The following is a 12311-nucleotide window of genomic DNA, read 5'->3' as shown; positions in this document are numbered from 1 at the left end:
AAGAAAAGAAAAAGAATTACAGGAGTTACTGGCACATTTGTCAATATATATTTGGGGTTTCCTGTTTTTGATTTAATCCTTGGCACCTAAATTTAATCTCAGACTGTCAAGTCATGGTTAAATACCAGAAAAATACAGAGAATATTCACTCAGTATCTACTTCAGTGAAGCGTTATCTAACCCATGCACATGCTTCAGTACCCAAAGTCAACTTTACATATCGAAGAAGTACCTAGTGATAACTCAAACTATAATAAAAATAAAAAAATTAGTCTTTCAAATGACCTCTTTTAGTGAGCTTTGCTTTTTCAGCAAGATATTGAAATCACACAAGATCTCCCAGCACTGAGCACCTTCTGCTAATTTAATACTCAATCCCATTTCCTTTAATATTAGCATTAAACTTTCATTGTTAAGTTCAGGGCAGCATTGGCATCCTTACTGTAAGTTTTGTGGTAAAAAGCAAGAACTGACCTCAGTTCCAGGAAAGGACCACAGGCCAGAGCAGCTGTAAATTGAAGGCTTTTGAAAGGTGCAGTTCTTAAGAAGTGCTTTTCCTTCCCATCCCCTAGGTTCAGAGGCTGTCTGTTGGAAGCATCCCTCGTTGCATGGTGGTTGTTCTGGAAGATGACTTGGTGGACAGTTGCAAGTCTGGTGAGGATATAGCATAAATTACCTATGTCTGTACCCACAAGCATTTTTAGTTTTGCACTTGAGATGAATCTCTGTCAGGTGGCTGTCAGTGGTGGGGGCTCCCCGAATGAGGTGTGTTTGTCTGTCATGGTGCTGTTTCGGGCTGAACATTAGCATGGCAGCTGATGAGACCATTCCAGAAGATGTCATGCACCCCCCATGTCAGCTTACATCTTGACTGTTTGACAGATCAGCATCAATAAGTAATGTGTTGTGACAGACAGGAAGTACATTAAACCTTGTTAGTGTAGAGCACCAAACCTCCCCAGGACATCGGGTCACACAGCGTGAGGTGCCCCTCCATAGGTTCATAGGGCCAGGAAAGCTGACCTCTCTCTAAGGAGTACTGCAGGTAGAAAAAGCTACTTGGCATTCAAAGAAGAAGTTCATTGGCAGGACAATGAATGGAGAATGGACTAAACATTCTCAGATAGGCACATTTCCACAAGAAATTAATTTGTGGTTGTACTTTCTCAGAAGAAAGCTCTACTCAGAATGTTAACAAGTGATTCTGGGGTTCCTTCTCCACAAAGGTTACCAGAAGCCAAATAAGTTTTGACTAATTTTTTTTTGTATAATCAAACTAATTGAAAGAGCTTCTACAGTTTGCCAGGAATTCCTCTCTTCTAAAAAAGGAAACGAGCAGAGGTATATCTTTAAGAATTCACCTCCCTTAAACAGAAGTGGAAAGACATAACACTTCCTACCACAGACTTAAGCAATCTACCTTATCTTTGTTTTAGACTTCCAGTAAGTGCAGGAGGTTTTGCTTTTTGTTGTTAGATTTTTTTAACCTTGTTAACTGTAACACATGACCTAGATCATGTTGTTGTGCATTACAGCTAGCTGAAGTGTCTACATGTCTCAAGTCAGATTTTTTTTTTTTTTGTTATTGTACTAATTTTTGTTGTTACCTCTAGGAGATGACATCACAGTGTATGGAGTGGTAATGCAGAGGTGGAAACCTTTCCACGAGGGTGCACGCTGTGACTTGGAGCTTGTTTTAAAAGCCAACTATGTTAAAGTGAACAATGAGCAGCTAGCAGGGGTTGTAATTGATGAAGAAGTTCGCAAGGAATTTGAAGACTTCTGGGAAAGGCATAGGAATGATCCCTTAGCAGGTTAGTGGTTGAACACTTTTAAGTAGGACACTTGATTGGATAGAGATGAAATCAGGAGCGAAAATACAATGACTGAACACATTTTCCCCCCATTATCCTATCTCACCACTCATTCATCAAGAATATATTTTTTTCACTACAAGAATAGAAAATTCTTACTTTAATATTACTGGGATGGGGTGGAAGGAAGTACCAAACCTACTGCATTGATCTTCATCCTCTGAGCTTTCTATTCAAGTCTTTTTTGGAACATTTATTAACAAGAAATGAAAAGGAATGTAAGTGTAAGAGGAAAAAAATAAAGAAAAATGTTTTATAATCAAGAAAGAAGTAGCATATTTCTCAGAAGAAATAGTGTGGATCAGATCTGCCTTTAGTCAGCACAGCTGTTGCCTCTGGGGTGAGAGAGCTGACACACTGTCTCTGCATCCCAAATTAAGCTCTGCTTCTTTACCGTAGGGATTAGCACATCCCATCTTTAACATAACTCTGGGATGCCTAGATCCTTGAGTTAGGAGCAGGGGAGCCTTCAATTCACAATGGCTTCCAGAACAGTCAGTGTTCAGTATGCTGGCTCCTAAACTTAGCATGGTCCACAGTCAGCCAGCTTGGAATTCCCAGTAGTTCTGTGTGGAACTCTGTCCCTCTCCATAATCTGAGTGCCTTCTCCTCAACTCTGCAGAAGCTCAATGGATTCTTTAGGGTCTCCACCCCTGAACTTTATTAGGCTGACAGTCTGTTTTGTAAAACCCTGCAAAAGGCTTAGTCTTTCTTTTTTAAAGAAAACAGGAGGAAAAGCAGGTGGGAACCTCCCTCAAATGAGCCTGCTCACAATAAGAAAGTGTAGATCCTGTCTATGTTAAAGATTCTTCAAAACTGCATTTCCTGGAAAGCAATTTAATTGCTAGCTTCATGCTGTTTGGAATGATAACATTTCTTCCTTCTGCTATTTGGAATGAGAATATTTCTTATCATTCTCATTAGAACTGTTCAGAAAGTAACTCAGGACCTTCTTTGAAGGTCCCTTTTAATCTTTCATTCTCAGGACTAATTTTGGAAGCCTGCAGAGAGCAACGTGATTTTATCTAATATTACCCATTCAGAATAAATAAATTTCAAGTGGCTCCAAGAAAGTTGAGGCGGAAATTAGAAGGACCCTGACTGCCCAAGGTGTCTGTTTCAGTCAGTTTGTCTGAATTTTAGTTGAAATTGAGGGCAAAGATTAAACCTGACTAAGGAGTCTGAGGCCACAGAATGTGTATGTCACTTAATGATGCTAACTCCTAACTGTGAAGTTAAATCTTGACCAGTGTGTGGCTGAAAATTTAGTTGTTAAAATTTCACTTTTGGATGGACAAAGATGTGTTAATTCCTTCAGAAGAACTCCAAATGAAACACATATACCTTAAGTCTTCCATTAGGTCCGTATATTTTGCCAGTACCATGTACTCACATCTAAATTTAATACATGAAGTTAAGCTCTCAAAATGAGTCACTCTCTTTTATTCCCTAGCAATGGAAGTAACACATGGCATATAACCTGAGACCCCTTATCTGCTGGAGGTGTCAGAATCTCAAAAAACAGAATTAATCCTGTTACATATCTTCCACACCATCAGCATTTTCAGAGCAGATTGAAATATTCTGCTGCTAGAAAGAGACTATAGTAGGGAGGAAGAGACACAGAGGGATCTGTGACACTGGAGGATCAAAGGAGAAGGAAGCTAACAATGAGAAAATAAACACACTATGTGTGCACAGGTTTAAGGCAAAATAAGTGTTAGACTTTTTCTTAAATGTACAACACACAAGTTTTCAAGGGGACATTTTGAAATCTGTAAACTTTCAGGTTTTGTAGCTTCTACACTTGTAAATGTGGAACAAAAGAATTTGCATGATGGCGTTTCATTCCTTAAATTGCAATAGGATTGGCTTTGCTGCTTATGACTGTGACTTACTTAACTTCTGTATCATGAAGGAAATTTGGATCAAACAACCGCTCTAGGTGCCATTTAAAAAAAAAAAAATTAAAATCTCCTTCCTACCCTACTCTTCTTGCCCAAATTATTTGTCAGTCTACATGGGAGTCCCTGGAAAACCAAGTTTTAACTCTGCTGAGTGCCATTTTTGCTCCTGTTTTAGGGAGGAATGAAATTTTGGCTAGCTTATGTCCTCAAGTTTTTGGATTGTACCTGGTGAAGCTGGCTGTAGCCATGGTGCTTGCTGGTGGTGTGCAGAGGACTGATGCTGCTGGAACTCGAACCAGAGGTTTGTATTGTTTCTAAAAGTATCACGTCCTTTGTAACAGTCATTCCCATCCCTGTCCTCACCCACATCCCCCCACCCTTCCAAAATCAAACCAGTAAGAACTTGGAAGTGCAATCATCCCATTTTCTTGAGTGAGAACAAGTTTTAATCAATTTTGACTATTCTTTGAAAATCTCAGACAAGTTAAAGTGGGTGTCTAGACTTCCTCTTTTTACTTAATTTTTCCCAAATAAAACCCAATAGAAGCAGACTTTTAGGTTTCCATTAGGTAGAATATTAAAGGCAGCTATTTTATCTGAAACATCTCACTTTTTATTGTAAAAGTGACATTTTGAATTTATTTCTAGTAGAACATTCCCAGCAGTATTTGGCATCAAAGGATGGAATCTTAATGTTTCCTTAATATGGATCACTATAGTATGTTAAAAGGAAAAATTAAAGGATTAATTTCACTTCCTAATGCCAGACTTTTCCATCTGTGATTGTCACCACATCTCACTTAGTGTTGTAACTCCAAGTTACCTGCCTGCTGATTCGCCTTCTGTTGTTGTTAGATGGCAAATATGCCATGTGCCAGGTGGTACACAGGTCATAATCTATGTAGGTCATAATAATTTTTAAAAGTATGTCTCTATATACAAATGCAGGATTTTCTTAATGCTCTAACAGCTAAAAAACTTATAGACTTTATATTTGAATTGAAGTTGGATTTTGTAGAAAACAGTGAAAAAAATTTAGAGCACTACTGAGATTGTAGCAGATGAATTATTTACTTCTGTAATTTCATTGTTGTGAAAAGACAAAGTTGTGTAACTGTTGGCAAAGAATTACTTAAGCAAAACAGCCTGCTGATTTTATTAGTCCATTTTGCAATAATTTAAATAACTCAATAGTGGAATGGTAACTAAAACCTGATATCCTTCTGTTTCATATTCAAGAATGAACTGAGTCTGAGAAATGAGCATTCTAAAATCTAAGAACTCATATTACAGGAAGTGTCAAATACCTGCAAACACTTCACAAATACTCAATTGTAAATATTTGTGTCTAGATGACTTTATTAAAAAATGTATTTATCACACCAAATAAATAGTGCAGAATTACATATTTTAATGTATATATAATGCTAAATTTTAGATGAATATGACAAGTATTATTTAATCTGAGCATTTTGTGTCAATGTTTGTCTGTGTATGAACTGTCTACTCCCACATCACTGTTTTCCCCCAAGGTGAATCACACCTTCTGTTGGTTGGAGACCCAGGTACAGGGAAATCTCAGTTCCTCAAGTATGCAGTAAAGATTATGCCACGCTCTGTGCTTACAGCAGGAATTGGATCCACAAGTGCAGGTATGTGCTTCTTCAGCTGTAGCAGGTTATCTCTCACTCAAGTATGTTTGTATAGAAGCCTTCATGTATGTGAACATATGTGCTCAGGTTGTTGTGAGCACAGTTGAAGCAGAGAACTGCTGTGGGGGCATGTGAGGCCTGGTCTGACTCTCTGCAGTCCCGCCTCTTTGTCTGTTCCCTGAAGGACTGATGAGCTTCTAGCAGGGAGCCTGACAAGCCTCATCCAGAGACACCTCTCAATGCTTTGCTAGCAGAGAGTGATCTGAACCTGTATTTTTAGCATTTCCCAGCTATGACAAATATGACATCTTTCCAGAGCTCACGCTGTGTGATGAGCTAGCGTCATTTGGTTTCTCCTGAACAGATAATCTCCTCTCTTCTGTTCTTTTATGTGTTCTGTCTGGTGCCAGTTTGATTTCTGTTTGCTTTCTGGAAATTCACCCCTCTGTTGAGGAATTATTTCTTGCTCATGAAGATGGTTTTTAAATGGTTTCAGAGAGCAAGTGGGTTTTTTCTTCTTTTTTTCCTCTTTCTTCCTTTTGTTAAATTTAGGCATGTCTCAGCTGGCTCTCAATGCTAGCCATCTTTGCAAACTCTTCTGGGTTAATGTACAGGGTCAGATTACCTCTGCCAATGACTTTATTTGAACAAATGAATATACTACTTGTATGTTCAAAATCACAAAATAATTAGGGTTAAATTCCAGTGTCTCAGCTAGCATGCGTAACTTGAATATTCCTTAGAGAGTGCTGCTTGTCATTGTATGTCTGGGAAATAGCATTATTTGTACATGGGAGAACCAGAGGATAAATCTTCCCTAGCTATGTATATACTGACTCTTCCATAGCTGTGGAGGTTGAACATGATGTTGAACATGTACACTCCTGTGTGCAGGGAACTTGTTATGAAACACATACGCCTCTGACTTTCCAATCAAACTGTTAACAAATAGGTCTGGAGAGAAGCCAGAGAGAAAATTTTGGCTTAGCAAAATCTTTTCTCCACTTTCTGTTCTGTGTTAAGAATTGAGAACAGTCTGTATGATTTCAGATTTGCTAGGGGACTCGCAGTGACCTGGAGTGCAATTTTGCCATGTATTTCAGTGTGACTTTGCCCATTTTTGTAAGAAGTGATTTCCTGTGTCTGTTGCTCTCAGTTTCTGATGTTGCTGTTGCCTTCTTCACCATGTCTCCCTCCCATGCTTCACCTTCCTGATCTGAATATGATCTGATTTCCAGCTCACCCATGATGGCTAGGTTCAAACACATGTCCCTGAAGACAAATATTGCTTACTGTGGTATATGTGCACTAATGATGTGTGGAGATAAAGTTTCATCTCATTAGAGGATTGTCTTGGGCCTTTAAATCATCCATATTTCACTTAAATATTCCTTATTTTTAAAAAACTTCTCTCTCAGTCCCTTTTTCCAAATCTGACAGCAGCACCAGATTTGTACTTTAGAATTCTTCAGGACCATTATCACAAGTGAAACTTGAGTGCCTAGCAAGGAATCTTATTAATCTAGTTTAATTTCAGGGAACCTTTCCATGGCTAGAACTGCTGGACTAAGGTATTAATTTCTAGACCAGGAGTTTGGATGTTGTTTGAATTACTATTTTCTTTGCCTTTCCTGTGCAAGGACTGTCTTATGAATATGCTTGTAGCTAGCTGCACCTAACATTGACTTTTGTAAACTTGCTCTCTGTGCAGAAGCCTCAAATTAGTTTGGAGAACTATTAAACTGCTTTACTTTCTTGTCATAATTGAACACTTTGAGTTACCAGTTTCTGTTTTCCCAGAGAGGACAGCCCTAATGCACATTCTTCCCTCCAGTGTATGAATATTAATAAATATCTAAGTTTCACTTTCAGCTAGTTCCTTGCTGTATATAAAAAGCAGTCTGAATTGCATTTAATTGCTGGTTCTGGGATTGTAGTCCACACGGCCAAAAGACACACCTGAGATTGGGTAAACCCTAAATCCTAAAAGCTGGGGTCCCTCTTTTGGAGAAAACAGCTGGTATGTCACCAGCCTTTAGTAAGATTCTGTGTACACTGACACCTTGTGCCCTTTACCCATCTGGTACTGGTTTAGGACACAAGCTATTTAAGCATTGAATTAGAATTCTGTATCCCAAAATGTATCATACTAGTTTTACTTGGTTTTCTGTACAAGTATTTATTTGTACCAGGACAGCATATTAGGTCATTAACATTCTCCTTGTGCCCAAATTCTCTTTCTTCCCTGGTATACCTTGGGCATCACCTGCTCTGAGATCCACTATGATACTTTGTGTCCCTGCAGTATCATGTGCCTGCTGCAGTCCATTAACCCCTACCGACGTGACTGGAATTGGCTTGTAGAATTTCAGAATAGAGTGACCTAACTCCTGCAGCTTAATTTGCTGTTGGGCCTCTGCTTTTTCAGTCAGGTTCCTGCCTTCCCCTCCACTTGCTAAACAAAGTCTGTGCTGTTTTACCTGATTCAGAAGGTACAACCCAGGAGAAAACCCTGCTTTCTTGCTGAAGGTTTGGAAGACCTTCATCTTTCTATCTCACCCACAAGCTCAAGTTGCCCGCTTGCTGCAAACAGCCCTTAGAAGTGACAGATAATTTGTTCTCTGTTTTGAAAAAAACAGAACTTTACCTCCACTCAGTAAGTAAGTTTCTGAGCTTACTTATTTATTAAGTTGCCTTTCTTTCAAACACTTAGCAGAAGTTTTCTGTTGCAAATTCTCTACAAGTTTAGGACTTATATGAGGAACCGGGGTTTGTTCCTCCCACATCTCTTTAATGATAGTTGGCAGGCAGACCGGCCCACACACAACAACTCCATGGTAAGAATTTATTTGACCACTGTAGGACTTTGTGATCTGTAAATGAAAGATGGGGGAACCATCTGTCCCACTGTTTCGTTCTGTCTACACTGGTTTTTTACAGGCCCGGTTCATTCTCCCTGACTTGTGTCTTGTCGGAGAATCCCAGGGAGTCACTCAGCTACCTTTTATTTTTAGAAATTGATACACAGTTTTCCATAAAGATAGAGACTTAGAGAGGCTTAGCAAGATCTCTCTGGGAGTTCTCACCTTACTACTGAGTTAAATAAACTGTTTTGCAGGCCCCAGAGGCACAGTGCTGCTTATGTTTATTTGGATGAGATAATCGCTAGTAAGAAAACATTTCATTTGCCTCTGGAGCTTGAGATTTGCAGTGATCGAATGGTGTGCAACAGGAACCAACACATGCAGCAGCTGGCAGCTCTGGAGCTCATGGACATCCAGGACTCAGAGTCATTCTGCTGCTTGCTAGGGCATATTTAATGGTTCACACTTCAGAAAATTTTGTTTGGTGTTGCATCCCTCCACAGATTGATTGCTTAAAGAATTTTGTGAACTGTTTTTAAAACAGCTTGCCTAAAAATCTGGGAGACTATCAGCTGCTTCTCCAGCTCTCCAGTTCTGTATAACATGCCTTTCTGAGCTGTGTGACATGCACCCTTATGGCCTCTCCTCTACAACCTCTGCAGAGCCTTGCAAGTACTTCCTTTTGCTGGTATTTTGTCATGTGTAACACCGTCCATTCATGCCAACAGCAGTTTGCTACTGATTTCCTTTCTTTTCATGGAAGGGAACTGACTTGAGGGAAACCACCCCATTTCTTCTTTCATGGTAAGCTTTCCCCTGCTAGGCAGGCTTCAGGTGCTAACAGCTGTCTCTCTTCTGATCCATTAGAAACCAATCCAAAGCCACTGACATGAGCCATCCAGCTGTGGTTATAAATAGATTACATGGTGTCAGTATCCTGAGGTATGCAAGACTCTGAAACTGGAGATACTTTTCCCTCTGTGTAGATCTCCAACTGTTCCTGTGCCTTCCCTAGTTGACATAAGCCAAAGTAGTGCCAGGAAACCATTTTCCACCATGGATTCATACCCTGTCCCTGATAAAGTTATTAATACAGATGCAGTATTAATTAGGTTGTCACTTTCTCTGATCATCACTTCTACCACAGGATTGTTTTCCTGAATACTTATAATTGTACATGAACTTGATCAGTATGTAACCTGAAAATATTTTCTTGAGGGTGACTTCACTGGCTGTTCCTTCAACATCTGGGCCTCAAGTTGGAAAGCCTTTAGCTCTATAGGAAGTCTACTAAACTTGTTGAAGAAATGAAATTTGAAGCTGTGATCAAATATTGTCATACATGCCCCATCTGTAACAATGTCCCACTTCTTTAGTTCCCTTAATTTCTTCTCAATAATGCTGTTCCAAAATGGCTTTGTCCTGGGAGAGCTTACCTTGTCTACCTGCATGACAGAGATTATTTAGCCCAAGAGATACCAATCTTCAAAAATTTTGCTTTTTTCAAACAGCTATATATCTGAAGGCCCATAGTTAGTTTGGATGGGAAATACTGCAGGAACAATATCTTGTCATGTTGGTTGAAGGTTTCAGGTCTTACACACTTCTAACACCTCCAGGCCAGCCTTCATCAGACTTTTTCATCCTGCTGTTGAAATGGCAGGCATTTCAAGCAGTTGATTTTTGGATGAATAACAGATATCTTCAGCATTTTCTTTACCATACTGTGAAGCCCGTCCTTCTTTCCAGTTTGTTTCTGCCCCACCCTCCTAGTGAGAAAGGACAAACTGGAAGGATACCTTTATTTTGAAAGGATGGCATCCTTATCTCATGGGGCCAAGGGAGTTTTGGAGGGAGACCACAGAACTCTGTAAACAAGGTTTCTGCCAGTTCAGTTCATCCAGTTTTTAACACCTTAACACTGCTGGTAACATGCAGCTGTTGTTGCTTTCATCTGGTGTAGCACACACACCTCTTTCCTCTGACTTTCTCTTGTCTGCAGTCATACCCCTTAGGCCATGGACAGTGAGTACCCAGCCATGCCTCCAAAACTGCATTACCTAAAGCTGGAAATGTTTAAATGTATCCTCCCTCCATCTCCCCCTGCAACGACCCCCTAAGTTCCGTGTAGAAGCCTTGGGTTTGCCTTTAAGAAAGGCCTCCTAGTGCCTCCAGCTGGCTCTTCCTTATATCATTTTTGCCCAGACCAAAAATTAAGGAAAAAGCTCTCCATCCATCTTCTCCAGCACTGGTCTCATATCACACACTACAAGACCAACTTTTAAGCAGAACCATAACTGGAAACAGAAATGGGAGTGCCTAGGAAGAAGAGTTCCACACAAACTGCCAGGCCTTACACGTAGTTGTCAGTTTTGCTGCATCTTCCTTGCTGGCACTTAGCAGAGCCCCCCAGCCAGCAACCACAGCAACAATTAACCCATCATCTCCTGACCAAACTTCTGTGGCTCTCAAAGAAAATTAGATCATCTGTACTCTTGCAGATGGATAAGGAGTAGGGTAGTTAGGTACATGAAGGATCTGCAGCTGTCCAGACAGAAGCCAGAAGATTTAACTTTGCCCTTTTCTGTCCCTGATAAATGAGGATTTGCCAGGAGTATACATGCATAGCACGTTCAGGGTTTTTCCCTTTTCCTTCCTACCAACATTTTCAGATGTCAGTGGACAATCAATCTAGCTACAAGTGGCTACCTTTCAATCTGAGCTGACTTCCAGAAAAGCACCAGCTGAGGCACTGCAAAGAAAATAATGGACTGTCAGATCACCAGATTTGTGACTTTGTCACTCCCATCTCAAGAATACAGAGTGTCTGGTAAGCCATAAACTGTGGTTATTGTAGTAAAGCTCCAAGTTGCTTCATTGTTGAAGATTGGTAGGTAAGGTTGGCTTTTTCAGTGGAGCTTTGTAAAGCTACTAGAAAGATGAAATTTCACTAGTCTCCATTTTGATGGAGGAGGAACCATTTTGCCTCCTTCAAATTGAAGTGTCATAGTAATTCAGATTGAAGGTGATGCCTGAATAAATCAGTGCCTATAAGCTGAGGGAGAACTTTTTTCCAAGCTAGACATGAAAACCACACACATTTTTCATCCATGTTACCTTGTCTGATCCACTTACTTCTTTGTACATTAATAACAAATGACAGTCTTGTAATGGTCTGCCTGCCTGAGATGAAAACACAGTGAGATACATCACCGGTCCTGTCAGCAGAATCTGTAGCATTGCTTTGCATCTTGGTGGCCTCTTCAAGTAAAAGTTTGTGGCAAAGTGAAAACATCTTCAACCTTGAAATTGTAATGCTGTGATGTCAACACTGGTTGGCTGTGCACAGACCTGCTGTTTTAAAATGTTCAGAGATCAGGAACAAGTCTTTACAGATGCCCTACATGCATTCTATCTTTTAATACCAGTAAGTTTGTGCTGTGATATTGCCTGAAGTCTCTGGGGGACTGGAAGTTGGTTCCTCAAATTCTTTGTCTCTGGAATGTGATTTTGTCAGGAAATACGATACTCAGAAGGCAGGGTGTATGGATTGCTAAGATCTGCCAAAGTTGCAAAGACCTGAGGGACCCAGCCTCTCAAAAACCACAGAAATACCATTTATCTTGCAAAGTTCATGAGGTAGGGTTGTTTGTCACCAATTTTTACCAAGCACAGCATTATTTTTCCTGCTGTTGGTGGGTCAGTGCTATCCAAGCCACATGAGTGTATGAGGTAAGGTGGTGCCAAACTTTACTGCAGCATCCTACCACAGTGAAGCCTGAAGTTTATAGCACCCAAGTTCTCATGCACAGATGACTTCTTAAACTTTTTAGACTGACAACAGAGCTTCACTTTTCCATTCCTCTAAATTAATTGGTTTGCTGGGTGACATAATTTTGCTGCCTAAATTTTGTAGTTGGTTTTGCAGTAGCAGCAATAATGGGTTGCTTCCATTGCTTTGTGGCATATGCTTCTAAAAAGCCTTCATGCTACCAGTGGGATGGGTTCTGGTTA

The 12311-nt window shown here is 40.1% G+C and overlaps 1 protein-coding gene across 1 annotated transcript in view; it reads left to right on the top strand.

The window, feature by feature from the left end:
- MCM9 (minichromosome maintenance 9 homologous recombination repair factor) overlaps window positions 1-12311 on the top strand; it is a 48248-nt gene that overhangs the window by 6101 nt on the left and 29836 nt on the right. Inside the window, exons 3-6 of the mRNA XM_054630061.2 lie at window positions 573-654; window positions 1614-1814; window positions 3957-4082; window positions 5314-5433. Coding sequence (XP_054486036.2) covers window positions 573-654; window positions 1614-1814; window positions 3957-4082; window positions 5314-5433 — 529 coding nt within the window. The remainder of the gene's footprint in view (window positions 1-572; window positions 655-1613; window positions 1815-3956; window positions 4083-5313; window positions 5434-12311) is intronic.

The sequence above is a fragment of the Agelaius phoeniceus genome, chromosome 3, assembly GCF_051311805.1.
Source record: "Agelaius phoeniceus isolate bAgePho1 chromosome 3, bAgePho1.hap1, whole genome shotgun sequence".
Classification (NCBI taxonomy): Eukaryota; Metazoa; Chordata; class Aves; order Passeriformes; family Icteridae; genus Agelaius; species Agelaius phoeniceus.
This window is presented reverse-complemented; position numbering and strand designations above follow the sequence as displayed.